Source organism: Amyelois transitella, chromosome 17, assembly GCF_032362555.1.
Source record: "Amyelois transitella isolate CPQ chromosome 17, ilAmyTran1.1, whole genome shotgun sequence".
Taxonomy (NCBI): Eukaryota; Metazoa; Arthropoda; class Insecta; order Lepidoptera; family Pyralidae; genus Amyelois; species Amyelois transitella.
In genome coordinates this window covers 9146236-9164582 of record NC_083520.1, presented here as the reverse complement: position 1 = coordinate 9164582, position 18347 = coordinate 9146236, and the positions used below count along the sequence as shown (strand labels likewise).

The 18347-nt window shown below is 37.5% G+C and overlaps 1 protein-coding gene across 4 annotated transcripts in view; it reads right to left on the bottom strand.

Annotated features, from left to right (window-relative positions):
• Positions 1-165: 165 nt before the first annotated feature.
• Positions 166-18347, bottom strand: part of LOC106138829 (uncharacterized) — a 55911-nt gene continuing 37729 nt past the window's right edge. For 2 of the 4 annotated variants that reach the window (XM_060948944.1, XM_060948947.1), the window contains 7 exons: positions 17900-17998; positions 16650-16831; positions 14853-16023; positions 12682-12779; positions 11718-11841; positions 10722-10789; positions 166-8191 (listed from right to left, as the gene is read on the bottom strand). In XM_060948944.1, the coding sequence (XP_060804927.1) occupies positions 10731-10789; positions 11718-11841; positions 12682-12779; positions 14853-16023; positions 16650-16831; positions 17900-17998 (1733 nt within the window). In that variant the 3' untranslated portion in view covers positions 166-8191; positions 10722-10730. The remainder of the gene's footprint in view (positions 8192-10721; positions 10790-11717; positions 11842-12681; positions 12780-14852; positions 16024-16649; positions 16832-17899; positions 17999-18347) is intronic. The other 2 variants (XM_060948945.1, XM_060948946.1) reach the window with 2 other exon arrangements.

Sequence of the window (18347 nt, the reverse complement as noted above, 5' to 3'; positions counted from 1 at the left end):
TTACTACTATCTAATTCAGGTTTAGACAATTCACGTCTTTATCCCTGACGGGGTTGATCAAACCTGGCTGAGTGAAGATTTGCTGAAACAGTTAAATCTACTAAGCAAATCTTCTTATCTAGACTAATGGAGTATTGGGAAAGTATGGAAATGAAACACAAAAAATATATACATCAATATATTTTAATTTACAGAGGTTGTCTTTAAATCAACTCGACTATGCCATAGATCCTCAAAATATAAAAAAGACAAAACAAAAATAAGACGTAATATGAGATCTTTTACTTACTATAAGAAAAAATTTACATATTTTTTTTTTTTGTATTAATTATTGCGTACTAAGAACTTACGATTCATAAAAAAGTTTATTTTCTTTAATGCGGAGAGGGCTTTACTAGTATCTGTGGCGTTGGAAAAAAGAGACGGAAAAGATAACGTCGCACCATTCATAGCCTTAACTTCTATACGATTGGTCGTACTGGGTGGTCATTCTTCGAAAGTGTTGATTAGTTTCAAAACAGTTCAAAATATCCAATATTATCTAAACTGGATATATGTACACGTTCAGTTGTGGGTCTAAGCTTAAAACTAGCTAACATTCAAAATTGGAATGTGAATGTCGAAAACTCACGCGCAAGTCTTAATCTCTGGTATGTGTATCAGGCATTCATATTTCAATATATGTCGCAGTTTTAAGCCTAGGGATTTCTGTTTCTAAGCGTGTACTCCGACCAATGACATCGCAGCACGACCAACTCACACCAATAAAGCCCTTTACGCCACACTACACTGTATCCAATTGACAGTCCTCTACTGAGCGTATCAATACATCGCACATCGTCAAGTCTTATATTACTTAATTCATTTTGTTATCATTATACAAGGCATATTCTCTCATACGAGCCGCGTTCGCAGGCGTCCATTGTCCAGTTTTAACCGGTTTGAACTGTTTAGAAGCGGTATAAACTGGTGAGAGTATCTTGGCACAATTAGGTTTTTTTGCGAATTTATTTTAGACTATAACTTTAATTAATCGTGTACGGCAGTGATCTACTAAATCAACGAAATTACCACTTTGAAACTTACTTAAGACAATGAAAAAATTAAAAATAAACACGGCGCGGTATCAGTTGTTGTAAGAAACTTTTGAATGAAATCAAATGATATTTCTATATAAGTATTATTAGATACTAATTCATTAGCAGATCACGTTCTTTACCAGAGGTCAACAACATGCCTATCATGTGTTTGGAATCTTATGAAGCGCCTCTGACGTATATTTAAGAAACCAACAAATAATGTAAAACATTTGCTAACGCTTGCAGTAAAATCTCATGGTTGAAGTACAGACAAGCAAACAAAATTACTGTCACAACAAGATGCCTGCGAACGCGGTATTCAGTGACACCCTTTAAGTATATTCGTCATAAGATCACATTTTTTTATAAGGCAAACAACAATCTTTAAAGCTAAACCTTTGATGAACGATAGGACAGGGGGAAGGAGAAACCAAAAGAATGGGCGTGCGGACGATTTAATTGCAATATTTTTAACTCAAAATGCCTTTCAAATTTCGACAATACAGACACAAACTTATTTCGTTGAATAATGTTGATGTTATAAAAAAAATTGAAAGACATTATCATGAAAAGAAAACATTGCAAAACCGTCACTAATAAGCGCACGATTGGAAGGGAGCTTTAACAACTATGACTGCGAGAATTCTAAAATAAACATTACAAGAAACATAAGTTATGACTTAGTCATCTCCGCCTGCCGACGGCGGATGGAACTAACCACGCCTAAATTTGTACTTGATGATATATCTCTGCGTATAAAGTTGCGGACGCCAAATAGATTGTATTTGCAGCTTACAATTATAAAAAATTCTCAACATTTTCATCGAGCGAACTCAAGAGCGTTATTAGCTCGGGTATGGAATTTAACGTGCTTATTTACAACTGGAAATTAAAAAAAAAAACATTGTCAGAAACAAGTCTGAGTCAAATACTTATTAGTTAACCACTATACTTCAAATCTAAGGGGACACATTAAAAAATTAAATTACAAACTAATGCGAAGGAAAAATGTTGCGAATGACACTTAAAAACATGTTTTTTTTTATTGGAAGCATTCGTGTGACTCACTTTAGAAAGAAATAAACTAACATAAAGCCTAAACGAACCGAAACTAAGCCAATTTTTTTTTTGTAATTTTTATAACTAACGTTGAATGCAGCTTATACCGAGTTCACGTTCCGATGATTTCTATGACGTTGCTATCCTACCTTATAGTACCGAACTAATCTATCCTACATTAACCATTCCTTATCTTAAACCTTATCGCGTTTGTCCAAAAGCCAGAACTCTCGGAAGCCGTTGAAGCATCCTCAATCTATCGCCGTAAGGACAAACAGGCCAAAACCTATAAGAAGGCAACTTGCGCGGTACCTTTTGGGTATAGAAACGGGGCGAAGGGAGGGATTAGAGTGGACACATCGCATATGTTTAAGAATGACGTGTCACCTAAAACAGACGAGACGAATTAATCAATATTGAACGATCACACGTTTCGTCGGATCGGGTGAAGTAAAAACTCTATGATGTTGTTATTCTTAACTCATGTTGTTCTTAACTCACTGCGAATTTGACCTTGTGATAATTGCGATCCAAAAACGTAATGCATGTTCGCGAACTAAATCATTAAAATGTAAGTTTACCGTTCATTTTCACAATATCGAATTTCCTCATACCCGCCCTTTTAACTATACCCATTTAGGTCACACTAAATTAACCAACTTATAGAATACCACAGGCATTGCTTTCTTTAATACTTTAGGTAGTAACCTTACACATCATATTGGCAATTTTATAACCATATCCACCGCGTACCTAAGACATAGATAACTGAAAAATTTCACATCCCGAATATACGAGAACAAAAATTTAACAAGAACAACAAAAACTTATCGCATCGAATTAGAACATAATTTAATCGCGCCCGTTTCAAAATACTGTCAGGCCATTGCGTGTGAAAGAAAAAAAAAGTGAATTAAAAAAAATATATAAATATAGAAGATTGGACCACAGATGGCGGTATAATCAGAAACATTTGTCATGAGCATACATTAGGAATTTCTTGAAACTACAATTGGCTTGGATATTTAGAAGTTTAATGTATGAATCTGTTTACTCAAAGATGGAAGACCATGCCTGGTCCAATTATTCTCTACAATATTAAATAAAAGAGGCAAGTTATCTACGTCGCAACATCGCACCTGAACGTCATAGAAACAAACCGCCACAGTATCGTTGAATATAATTGTCGAGTGGACCTGCCATCGTCCTACTGGTATTCAAGTTAGCTGTACTTCAGATAACTACCGTTAGGAGGCTGATTCTGATATCAGGGAGTTTGGAGCCACCTAGTGGTATGGTGAGCTTTCCTCTTCCATAATATGTACCAGAAACTCAGTACTCATAAAGTATTTTTTTAAATTCAAAATAAATTCCCCTAAAAAAATGGCAACATCGTTTTACCAGCGGTATGTGCCGCCGATTGAACGACAAAAACAATTTGAGCCGCGATTCCCCTGGTATAATAACACCGAGCCATATAGCGATATATATATATATATATATATATATATATATATATCTTCGGAGGACTCCATAACCCTGATTTTTGAGGAAAAACCTTGAAACTATAGTTACCAAAAGTGCATCTATCTCTCGAAATATAATGTCAAAGCTTTAAAAATCTGCTCAGAACATCACCTACTTAACTTTAAGACAGATCTGGATTATATCTAATGTAATCATTTTATTTACAATTAAAAAATTAAGTGTAGCTGTGACGAGTGTGTAGCGTTATACTGAGAAAGGCTAGGAACGGTTGCTTTTATACAATACTCTATTTAGCAAGTTAATTACTTCAAAATTTGAGCGACGAGTTCCTATGACAAATTGTTCTCATTCAAAATAGGCCATTCACTTAAAATTCTCCAACGCACGTTGTGAAATCGTGCAAAATTTAGTCATTGATATAATAATTTTATTTTTGTCTATGAACCCGAACCTCCTATGAACGGAGACAACATGAATTGTTTTTTTTTTTTTTGGTTCCTAGCATTTCAAATAACAGTTGACAGCATTATACGGCAGGAAATGAGCGACACTTCAATAACTCTTAATTTTCGATCATATCACTATTCCAACTTTTTTTAAAAACAAAATTATCAATTTTTATTTGAAATTTATGTTGTTGTTACAACTTATGTTGATTTATGAAAAATTATTAAATAAAATAAATAAAAAGGAACTTTATTTACTTATTATTTTAGAATTGATATATTAAAAAATTACGAATTTAAACATTTATGTGATTTGATCAAATCAGAATATATTGAAGCGGCCGCAAGTCGGTGTCATATCATTCACATAAATATGGGAATTTTTAAGAGAGTTAATAAAACATTTGTTTTACCTTCCGTCTCTCTTACACTTCAACTAACTTCATAAATAGAGAGAGAGAAAGAAAAGATAAAACATATGCCTTATCAAGTTCGTTAGTAAGGGCGGGACAGAAATTGTATCAGGCCCATCTTAGGATGATTTTTGACACTTGAAGCTACCGAAAATGTTCTTTATTGCTTTAGTTTAAAATTTAAAATTAAATTTATAAATGTGTGTGAGCAAGAGACAACGCTCTACAAAGCGAATGCAACTTCAATATTTGCGTATTTATAGAATTATTTTATTGGCATAGCTAAAGATTTACTGTTTCCTTTTTCTTATTGACATAAAAACCATTTTACTTTGCATTCTGTCAAAAATCATTCCAAGATGAACATATGTTCTGTTTGAACGCACATTTTTAAACATATTGTATCTTAGTTTTTGAAGTTATTTCAGTAGCGCTGCGTTTCCTGTGAAATTGGCGGTTACTTTCGTTTACAAAATTAAATGAATTCGTTGCAAAATAAGCGTGACGTGAATGGTTTTTGTGGTCCCTAAGAAGTGAGTAAGAAAAAAACTGTATGTTAAAGCCGAATTGTACATGTTGCCCGAACAGATATTATTTGTTTCCCAAATACCATATAATTATTTATCTTGTAACCATATCTATTTTATCACTAGTATCCAGCTAGGGTGAACATTCAGTCTTTTCGAGACTATTGGCTCTGTCTTCCCGGTAATGAATAAAGACGTAATTAAAGTACTTATGCATAATTGTTGTACCAATATAACTTAAAAAAAAAATTAATACCTAATTCCCGAAACTATCAATATACAAAAATAGTAAACTACAAAAATTACCAAAAATTTAACTGTCCCTTTTTGTTATCGTGTTATTATATTTAATTCCATTATGGACAACTTTAAAACAAGAATAGGTATCACAATATAACACACTTGGTAGTTTAAATAGAGTTACGTTACAAACGTAGGTAGAAAATTCCTACCATTTTATATGCTATCATGTTATAGCGGTCGCACCTTAAATTTTCTCTCTGAAGTTTTACATACATATAATCACATTTATATCCATTGCGGGGTTGACAGAGGCAATAGTCTCGACTGAAAGGCCACGTTCATCTGTATGGCTTTAAGATAGAATTTAAATTTAAATAGTGACAGGTTGCTAGCGCATCGTCTACAAGAAGAATCTCATGTCTCCGGTTAAAGAAACACTAGGGCATTCAAATAAACCCATCGACACTAAGAGTTGGAACTGTGATCTATATCATTAAATAAATAAGTTATTAAATAACACCCCATTGTCACTGAGTTTCAGTCCCGCACGAATCAGGTCAGGGTGCGTACGTATTATCAAATTTTAATACGCAAAACTACGTACGCCAGTACAGCCAAATAGCTAATTACAATTTAATTTGATACATGCATCTTTTTAAAGGTAGTCATCATAATCATTATTTTAGCCATAGGACGTCCAATTCTGAACATAAGTAACTATAGTTATAGATATATTAAAGTTTTAAGGTAGTTTACTTTACACGCAGAAAAATATTTTTTTTTAAATTTAAAAATAGAACAAAATTTTAAAACGCAAATTTCACAGAACACGCATCGCACAAATAAACCTAATGAAGACAGCCGCTGAGATCTTTTTAAACTATACAAAAAAAAAAAACAAAAAAAAAAAAAGAAAAAAAAATATAAACTGTCCGTCTGGGACTTAGTCGATAGCTGGTGGGAACAACTGCCTCGCCGCACGGCAAATATTTCTTTAAATTACCGAAGTACAGTGAGGTATATAGAAACCTGACTATTGGTTGGCAACAGAAACTGTTAAAGTCAAGTTTCTACTCACTGTACATTTATTATAAACTAATACGATTGGGTACTTGACACAGGGGCGCATGTATCTGTTTTGACCGTTATCTGTATACGAAATAAGGCCGAGTTATTACCGTTTCATTTGCAAATTATTATTTTTTAACACCGCCGTGAGCATCGGCAAAACTGCGGTTAAAAAGACACCAGTGAAATTTCTAGTACTGTGTAAAGCGCAACAAAATTGCTGCAAATCGTATTGACACAACAAACTCAGCAATAATGTGTGTATTACAATGTAAATATTATATATATTTTGTCTTCCAAAGAAAATCTACCACAAGACATGTGCAGAAAAGAGAACTTTTGTCAATAGACTTCAAAAAAGGATTTTTTTATTGTTGCTTTACTGCCACATAAAAAAAAATATTTAATTTTTCACAACAGGAGCAATAAGTTAAACTCGTTATTGTATCATAACCAAAGGATAAATTATCCGCCAGGAGGATGCTGTGAGAAAATTTTAAATTTTTAAACAGTTATTGTATATTTACAATAAATTTGTATTTATGTAATTTCTTATACTCGCTAAACTAAACAAAATCTTTTTAAGACAAAATATTTTAAATTGCACAAGTTTTTGTTTAACGTCAAATACCCAATCATTCTAATCACATCTGACCAATTAAATTAACTAATAAATCGTTAGCTTTCAGGTATACTTAATTGAATACTTTTGTTTAATATTCACACACAATCAACAGTTTTAATGACAAATCACAAACGCGGCATCCATTTAGGAGTGAATATCGATTTGTGCAACCAAATTCATATGATTCGATTGTAAAACAATTTTTTTTTGTTGTGAAATCAACAATTTCTTTCACATATTGACGATCGTAAGCACCGTGCTTTATATTCTTATACCTTCAGACGCAGACTTAGAACCAAAATTCATCGATAAAAACTTACAAACATATAGGTACACGAAATGAACACAATATTTCAAAAAAACATTTTGAAATCATACAACGTTTCAAGACGGACGCGCCGCTCGTGGCGGAACATTGTTCCCACTTTCAATTTGTAGATTAATAAAAATAAAATAAAATCAGAAAACATTGTATTCAATGTCTTTAGTGACAGTGGACAATAAAAATAAATAAGTTCACTATTTTCAAAACAAAAACCAACTTGTAAAAAGCCAAAAAATTAAAAGTGGAATATTCCAATTTCCCGCCACACCGGCGTCGTCCGGCCACAGATAATCAAACCTTAGGGCTTAGAGGATTTACAACACTGGCCGGTTATATTAACTACATTTAAAAAGCGAACAGCTATTTCTCCATGTGGCAATATTGGCTATTTCAACATCAATCATGGTTATCATTACATAAACGCTAATGTAAACAAAAAGTTCATTCACCTCGCGAGTGAAAAATATGACCTGCATTGTCCCCGTGGAATCAGCACGCGCCGATTCACGCAATAAAATATAATCCGATGTACTATCAGTCATTAAATTTACGTAATTAAGACAAGAACTTAGCTTGTGACATGCATTCCCGGCGTTGGGGGGTCGCCGAAGAAAAAATATTGTATTTCACATCGAGGTAGCGACGTTAGTACCACTCCGTATCGCACACTTATCACATGGTCCGTACCTTACACGTCTTTCAGCATGGCACACTACCCTTTACATTAAAATATCTACACATTGTAACACACATAGAACACTATCTGTTCTGTTTAACATCACTAGGGCATTGGCTTCGGGGGATAGTCTGCACGGCACCTTAGAGTTCAAGCCTTTGCCGTGTGGGGAAAGCGAGGGTTTTATAGAAAGTGGAGAGTCGGCGAGAGTCGTTGTCGCCCTCACAAGTATGTGGATTCACCTGGAAGGAGTAGAGAAATGGTGAATAATAATTGTCACTTGTATACCCACACACAGATAGTTGATATATTTGATGATGCTGTAGAAATAATAATTTGAAAAATAACCTCAAGTTCGTAATAATTGCGTGTATAAAATAAAAATCGTTCCGAAAGTACACTCATATCATCAAATAATATCAAACTACATGTTATACATCTGTGTGTGGCAAATATAATGTGAATAAATTAATCAAGCAATGTTTAGCAAATGAAAACGGAATCGACAATGTTCTGCAACAGAAAAAATATCTTTAAGAATTAAGTATAGGAACTTTTCGTTTTATTCTATACTTTATTTTTTGTTATAGTATGTAGAACAATGTCGATTATACTGGTGATTTTTAGTACAAATATACACAACACACTTAAAGGCCCTTCGCTGCCTTTGAATTTCAACGTACACTTTGAATAAACACAAAACTTTATAGTAATTTTCTCATAACTTATATTATAACAAAGATTTAAAGAGTAAAAAGTCAGTTTATATCTTTTTCTTCGCTTAAAGTATCTTTAATTTTTGATGAACAAGATTCTTTATGACCTAAATTTTGCGGGTATTCAAATGTTGTACAAATATCAAATAGGTATTTACATTTATGTACATGTGTAATTTAAAACAGATTAATTCATTGTCTTTTCCTCAATATGTTTGATCAAGTTATAACTATTTATAATAACTAAATAATCTGCAAAAATAACTGATAGTTAAATTAAAAATTTTATATCAAAATTTACAACAGAACTTTGGACGCATTTCCATAAGAACCTTACCGACTAATCAAAGCGCTCATTTCTGAAAAAACAAACCTGATTGGTAGATTACACAGCTAACCTGGTTGGTCATTTTTTTTGCTTTGTTTCTAGACAAAACATACAGTTAGGATCTTTTCACACTGGCGTAGGCGCATGGTTTAGCTTAATCTATAAACGCTTACACCAGTGTGGCCCTACAAAAAAAAAGGCATGCACACGAATCAAGCACATAAAAACAGACAGACAAACAAGTATAATACAACACTGAAGCCACGACCGAAAATTACTTGCTAGGTGCTCCTTCATAGTTCTAGATTTTTCTTATGCTTCACATTTACAAGTTAATGTACAGTTTCAATAACGCGACCAAAATTTTTCTTACATTTTTGGGAAAAGTTTTAAAGTATGCTTGTATGTAGTACAATACGGAATATCTTTCGTTAGATTGAATTAATAATGGACAAGCAATGAATGACGTTTGTGGTAAGCGATGCAAGTGAGGTGTGCTGAGTGCTAGCATGGGACGTTTTCCTAAAAAAAAAAGTTATCAATAAGAGTTGAGACAAATATATGATATAGTTTTGAATCCTTTAAGCGGGATAGTCTTTTATCCTATACTAGCGACCTGCCCCGGCTTCGCACGGGTAGCATTTAAAGATATAAACCTTCCTCGGAAAACTTAAAAATTAAGGGCAATGAGAATACCACATTCAATTTATAGAAAATTTAAATTATTATACATAATAAAGTTAGAAAAAAATCGAGTCTTTTTTTTAATTCTATGAGACCCACCAATTATTGTTTATGTTCTGATCGAATCGGTTACATTATAAAAGTAGCTTCCGCAGATTTTATCGTTCTCAAAAAACGTCTTCTTTATCAAAGTTTCTTTTTTTTTAATATTTTTTGCTTGTTTTTAAAACATTAATTAAGTATTCCCTAAAAACTTTTCTTTTTCGTAATATGAACTTCATTTATAAGGCCTATACGTCCATGCTAGCACTCTCACCTCCTCGCGCGATGGTCTATGGTGTGGTTTTAGTAATTTTACACGACACAAGGACTGTACATGGGACATTGCATTTACGAGTGGCGGGGCATCGCCGTGTTTGCAATCAGATATATTTATTTATTATATTAGCTTCGGATTAACTTTAATTTTTATAATAATCTGTCCTATCATAAACCTTAAGATTTAACTAGCTTTTGACATATAGGTATTATATAACACGAAAAAAAAAATATTTGACAGAAATTACTGTTTGACTTTTACGATGATCATTTTGATATAATTTATCGTAATCAAGGGACAGAAAAAAAAATTTCAACAAATAAAAAAATAGTGATCATCTGACGGCACTTTCGATTGGAAGGCAAAATTTCAAGTACTTATACTAAAACTGAAGAAAAAAATTTAGTTCCATAAATATTTGTGTCCATTTTACTTACTAAAGTTATTTTAAAATTGTTGATATACAAAAAGCTACTCCGTACATATAACAAACATTAAATCAAGTCAATGGTTCCTACCTTAAATTACGTGCAAATATCGTAATTACACGTTTCAAACTTACTTCGAGGCTAACACACACAATCAGTGTAATTTGTCCCGTATTTATATCTATTCAACACACAATTTAGATTGCAAACACGACAATTCAGCCCCTTTATATATATAGTAATATAACATATTTGGTGATGTGAAGCGAACACAAACGCATGCAGTGCATTACGAACGTGTTGTAGTTACGTGAGCGCCGCGTCCGGCGACAGCTGCCGGTAGCGGCCCACGTGCTCGCACCGCCCTGTGTACACACACCATTGTCATCTCTATGTCGGTTAGGAATAAAGGCGAAATTTCCGCGACACGCTGTATAAATTTTGGTATGGCACACTTGCGACACACTATTGTCATCTTTATGTTGATTAAAAATAAAGGCGAAATTTCCGCGACACGCTGTATAAATTTTAGTATGGCACACTTGCGACACACTATTGTCATCTCTATGTAGATTAGGAATAAAGGCGAAATTTCCGCGACACGCTGTGTAAATTTCGGTATGGCACACTTTTAACACACACACCATTGTCATCTCTATGTTTATTAGGAATAAAGGCGAGATTTCCGCGACACGCTGTATACATTTCGATAGGGCGTGCGTACCTGTGCGTACACACAAAATTGTCATCCTTATACTCGAACAACATAAATTACACCTAAAGTCTATAAGTTAAAGTCTATAAAAACTAACAGTGAATCTCTATACTCATGACAAGTTAGCATGACACTTCCCTATCCCACACACCATTGTCATCTCTTTGTCAAATAGGAATAAAGGCGGGATTTCCACGAAACAATGTGTAAGCGTTGGTGTTAAGTTCAAATTAAATAGAAATTGAATTTAGAACACGCTGCCAGTATTCAGTAGGTATCTTTATTTAGAGTATGGTATATTCCCAAGTTTAATTTTACAATAGAGCACACTGCCAGTTACTGTACGCAAAAACAGTTAAATTAAAAAAAAACGAACACGCTCCTAATTTTTATAAAAAAAGAACTTGTTTCTTTTAGAATGTCTACAGTCCCAGACGACGGTATCGGCAAATCTGAAGTCGGCATTTACCGCTGCTAATAATAAGAATTCCAAGGCCGTACACGCATCTGCGTATTTCTAAATGGCAACAGACCTTATATATATCCATGTTTATATATATATATGTATATGTAGTTACCAGAGTCCCAGACGGCGTCAGGCTCGTGGTCGGAGTAGTCCGAGGCGGAGGAGGAAGGGGGCGAGGCGCGCCCGCCGCCCGCGAACCGGGAGCACTCCGGCTGCTTCTGAACTATCAGCTCCACCTGCACACAGTTAATACATATATGTATATATATATATATATATATATGAAGAAGCTTGCATGAAGAGAATTATGAATGTGGATGAAGCGAAGGAAATATGCAGAGATCGTGGCAAGTGGAAAGAGGTAGTCTCTGCCTACCCCTCCGGAAAAGAGCCGTGATTTTATGTATGTATGTATGTATATATATATATATATATACAGGACAAATCACACGGATTGAGTTAGCCTCGAAGTAAGTTCGAGACTTGTGTTACGAGATGCTAACTCAACGATACTATATTGTATAATAAATACTTATATAGATAAACATCCAAGGCCCAGGCCAATCAGAAAAAGTTCTTTTCTCATCATGCCCTGGCCGGGATTCGAACCCGGGACCTCTGGTGTCACAGATAAGCGTACTACCGTAGCGTACTACTAGTTAATAAATAAATACATACATATGGTCACGTCTATATCCCTTGCGGGGTAGACAGAGCCAACAGTCTTGAAAAGACTGATCGGCCACATTCAGCTACTTGGCTCAATGATAGAATTGAGATCCAAATAGTGACAGGTTGCTAGCCCATCGCCTAAAAAAAGAATCCCAAGTTTGTAAGCCTATGCTTTAGTCGCCTTTTACGACATCCATGGGAAAGAGATGGAGTGGTCCTATTCTTTTTGTATTAGTGCCGGGAACCACACGGCACATAAATAAATAATTATAACAGTTTTAAACTCCATTCTACACACAAAATATATCAAGTCAATGGTTACTAGGGTAATGACTCGCAAATATAAAATTACACAGATTGAGTTAGCCTCTAAATAAGTAACTTACTATTTATCAGAATATTACCTTGAAATCAGGCGCATATTTACTGTGCTGTTTGTCTTTGTGTGCGTCGTCCAACTGCCATTTGTTCAGTGTAAGCTTGAATGTCTCCTCGTTGGAACCTGAAACACCAACATATATATTTATGGATGTCCTAAAAGGCGACCAAAGGATAGGCTTATTGCGGTAGCAGGAATTCCTACGTGCAACAATATTATTTACTGGTACGTCGGGCTTTGGTCAAATTATCATCGCCATAGGCTTGTTAACTTGAGATTGGTAGCATACATACATACATATGGTCACGTCTATATCCCTTGCGGGGTAGACAGAGCCAACAGTCTTGAAAAGACTGAATGGCCACGTTCAGCGGCTTAATGAGAGAATTGAGATTTAAATAGTGAAAGGTTGCTAGCCCTAAAAGAAGAAAACCAAGTTTTTAAGCCTATCCCTTAGTCGCCTTTTACGACATCCGATTGCTAGCAACCTGTCAATATTTGGATCTTAAGTCTCATCACTAAGCCAAACAGCTTAACGTGATCTTTCAATCTTGATAAGACTGTTGGCTCTGTGTACAGTAATTTGAAAGTGGCACTGCTGGCCACTAAGAAAAAAAAAAGAACAAAAATAGAATATTGCACAAAATTATAAAAAAGGAGAAGCGCGTATGTTACAATGTTAAATGTATATATATAATTTAGTTCACTTTTTATAATGTTACGGATACCTACCTAATGTAAAAACCAAATATTAAAAATATAAGTTCAGCGAGTTAATTCAGAAAGTGCAGTTTTAATTTCTATTAAAATGTATGCATGTATGTATGTTTTACGATAGGTACCCGCAGCGGTACGAATCCAAGATATTAGTTCAATTGTTCCGTGCTCATGCGGTGAGTGAAAATATTCTAATTCATAATTTTTATTCATTATTATGGGAGGTTTAAACATCACTTGTTAATGTCATATCTTTTGAATTCACAACATTGGTTGACGTCAAATAAATAACTTAAAACTAAGTTCAATACCGGTTCAAAGCGTCAGTGCGGAAGCGGTAACAAACGCACTGCAGCGTTTTCTTTAATAACATCAACTTCACAATTATCCAAACTTATAATAGAAATGTTGAGTTTGTAGGCGTAGCAAAAAAGGCGGACGGAGTGTGGCTTGAAAAAGAAAGTGAAGCATCGTCATAATAACGTGGTACTCAAGTGTGAGTGACTATACTTTATTCGCCGAAACAAGTTAGTAGCGCGCTTTCTCTATCACTCAACACCATACAAACGACAAAGACAAAACATCATGTTCAAGGTCAGTGGGCCGAAACGAAATCTCAGAAAAGTAAGCGCGCGGGCACATTGCGCTTCTTCGAGCTCGCTTAGCTTTTGTCCGCGGTTATGTCTGTCATATTATTACTGATAAATTAAATATTGTTACCGAATGATGATATGCGTGTGACACGCTATATACATTATTAATACATTGAATTTACGTAATTGTACAGGTTGTTCATGTCTTATAAAAAATAAACAATTGTTATTCAAACTAGTCTTTAATATCACAAGAATTTATTCAACATTATTATATATATGTATACATTTAAACTTACTCACTATCCGCCGTATCACTGCTACTACTATTTCCTACATTTATTACTAATTGTTCTACCATAATTTCTACGTTTGCACAAGCAGACTAAAAAGTACTCGTATTGTGTACACTGCCTTAGCGCTTATCACTGACCAATTACTGACGAGGAATTGTGGGAGAGAGACGGTGCTCTACTAACTTGTTTCGACGAATAGAGTATAGGAGCTTGCCATTTCGTGCGATAAACTATGACGCATCAAAGACGTAATGGCGGGCGACTGTCACAATAATGGTGAGTGTGTGCGTGATGCGTATATATATACATACAGTCGGTCGGCTTACTACTGGTGCTTCATTTTGCCACGATAAAAGTCAGTCCGCCTTTTTTTCTACGTTAATGATTGCAAGTTTTATCTGCACGATTGAGGACGACTAAAGTGAATCGATTCGTGGTACTTGTTAAATAATAGTTGTGTTGTAACCGAGCATTTATTAGGCTGCAGTACAAATTAATTGCGGCTACCTTCTACAACTTCTACTGGCAACCAAGATGACACAAAAAAAGGGGAAACGGAAACGGAAAATAGACACAAAAGCTGTACTCACTATCGGGCGGCGGCTGTACCCTCTCGGCGCCCACCTGCGCCGCCACGAAGAACGTGTTGAACCAGAAGTGGAACAGCTTCTCCTTGCCCTTCATGCGGATCTTGTTCTTGTTGTACACGTCCACGCGCACGTCCCCGCGCAGCGGCGTGCAGTGCGTGAGGCACACGCGCACGCGGGAGCCCTGCCCCACCACCTCGTGGCAGCCCTGCGGCGCCTGCAACGTCACGGGACACACATACATACAGGGCGTGAGGCACACGCGGGAGCCCTGCCCCACCACCTCGTGGCAGCCCTGCGGCGCCTGCAACGTCACGGGACACACATACATACAGGGCGTGAGGCACACGCGGGAGCCCTGCCCCACCACCTCGTGGCAGCCCTGCGGCGCCTGCAACGTCACGGGACACACATACATACAGGGCGTGAGGCACACGCGGGAGCCCTGCCCCACCACCTCGTGGCAGCCCTGCGGCGCCTGCAACGTCACGGGACACACATACATACAGGGCGTGAGGCACACGCGGGAGCCCTGCCCCACCACCTCGTGGCAGCCCTGCGGCGCCTGCAACGTCACGGGACACACATACATACAGGGCGTGAGGCACACGCGGGAGCCCTGCCCCACCACCTCGTGGCAGCCCTGCGGCGCCTGCAACGTCACGGGACACACATACATACAGGGCGTGAGGCACACGCGGGAGCCCTGCCCCACCACCTCGTGGCAGCCCTGCGGCGCCTGCAACGTCACGGGACACACATACATACAGGGCGTGAGGCACACGCGGGAGCCCTGCCCCACCACCTCGTGGCAGCCCTGCGGCGCCTGCAACGTCACGGGACACACATACATACAGGGCGTGAGGCACACGCGGGAGCCCTGCCCCACCACCTCGTGGCAGCCCTGCGGCGCCTGCAACGTCACGGGACACACATACATACAGGGCGTGAGGCACACGCGGGAGCCCTGCCCCACCACCTCGTGGCAGCCCTGCGGCGCCTGCAACGTCACGGGACACACATACATACAGGGCGTGAGGCACACGCGGGAGCCCTGCCCCACCACCTCGTGGCAGCCCTGCGGCGCCTGCAACGTCACGGGACACACATACATACAGGGCGTGAGGCACACGCGGGAGCCCTGCCCCACCACCTCGTGGCAGCCCTGCGGCGCCTGCAACGTCACGGGACACACATACATACAGGGCGTGAGGCACACGCGGCGCAATTTGATCAAAATACGTATTTGATAAGGTGAATGTGACAAATACTTACATGCGTAAATAAATCACTGCCCTTTCCCGGAGGGGTAGGCAGAGACCACATCTTTCCACTTGCCACATAACATATACCTAATCACATCTTTATCCCTTGCAGACAGAGCCAACAGTCATCAAAAGACTGAAGGGCCACTTGCCACTATCCCTGCATACCAAATTCATAACTCTCTTCATGCAAGTTCGTCGGTTTCGGGTACTCTAGACCTGACTATAACGTCTCTGATTTCATCAAGATATGTTCGTATAGGCCTTCCCACTCCAAGAGCACCATTCACTCTTGCCTTATTTATTTGCTTTATCAATCTGCTTTTATTCATCCTCTCGAAATGACCAAACCATCTAAGCATTCCCTTTTATATTCCTGCCACATGACAACATTCTATCTTCTTTCACATGACAACATAGGGAATGTATCACGCTGTTCCTAATCCTGTCACTCAATTTTACACCTATCATACCTTCTAAGCGCTCTCATTTCCACATAAGCTTCATACTTAAATTTACATAAGATAATTACTACCTTAACTGGCGGCTGAGCCTGTGAAACGCTGAGCTCTAGCGAACACGGCCCCCCACTCAGCACGGGCCACGGCGACATCACCAACTCCCTGATGTACACCGCGGTCGCCGTGTATTGCAATCCGGAACTAAGAAGCGCCGCGTAGTATTCCACGTACCGACGCTGAGACGGTATCGTTACACCTGTTGAAAAAAAATGTAAAGATTATTTCATAACTAGCGATTTCGTCCGCGTAAATTTCGAGTTGAATCTTGATCATACAGTCAGATATCCGTTCAGTCAAAATATTAAATGTACAGACAAAATATTTTTACCGTTTTATTACATGTAGTATTTTGAATTTCAGTTTTTTTAAATACTCAAACAACACAAAAAAAAATATTTTTGATTAAAAATATATCTTGTTTTGTTGGGGCTCGCACTTAGACCGCCAACTTCACAGTTTCACGCGCCAACTCTGGACCATCGAGGCCGTTGTAGTGGTGTCGAAATTAAAGTAGACTTATGTAGTCTACTTTAATTTACATACAAATGGTCACGTCTATATCCCTTGCGGAGCCAACAGGCTTGAAAAGACTGAATGGCCACGTTCAGCTATTTGGCTTAATGATAGAATTGAGATTCAAATAGTGATAGGTTGCTCGCCCATCGCCTAAAAAAGAATCCCAAGTTTGTAAGCCTCTCCCTTAGTCGCCTGTTACGACATCCATGGGAATCCAAGAGATGGTGAGGGCCTTTTCTTTTTTGTATTGGTGCATCGATTAACACTAAACTTTATGTCTTATTGATATCCACCAGCATATATCTTCGGTGAATATGCAAATCCACACAATCGATTATTCAGATCACAATATGTTTTATCATGACAACAACTAAGTACTAAGATAGGATACCGTGTTAGTAACCTGATATATTTCCTAGGTGACTCGATACGCCGCAATAAGATACAATGATTTTTATCTTGATCCTGTGACCAGCGATGCGCCACTACTTGGCCTGAACTTATCTCTAATCTATTACCTAGGTACTAGGTTCAAACATCCGCGCCGTGTCAATGTGTTTCATTATTTTATCAAATTCCATATTTCTTTGCAAATGCTGCAATGCATTTTGTTACCGCTTCTGCACTGACGCTTTGGAAGCGGCGGTAAACTTGGTTTTAAGTAATTTAAAATGAAAATCGTAAGCGTCGTAAGATGTAATGTAGTTAGTACAGTGGCCAGAGAAGTCAAGCTTGCAACTTTACTCACCCTTTTCGTCATGTGTACGTTTCGTTCCGTAGAACTGCAGCGCCTCGTCCGCCGTCGCTTTCTGCCCACTGTACAGCAGGTAGCAACAGACCATTGTACCTGGAATGTGAACAGTTTCAGGTTAGTTTACTCAAATTTTGTAACAGGCAGACCGTGCAGACTTTTGCTATTTACAATAAAAAAAGAACTGGCTTTTACCCGCAGATTCTCTCGCGTATATTAAAAAAACCAAACTACGATATTAACAGCACCTAATTAAAAAGCAACGAATTAAACGGCGTCATCAAAACGCGACGAATTTAGCGCCACCTACAAAAGAATAAAAATCGAAAATCCCACGGGAACTATATATATAGCTTTACCGCGATGTTAGGTCTACCCTATGTCTTTCTCCAGACTTTTAATTATATAAACACAAAATCAAGAAGATTGGTTCGGTTGACAAAGG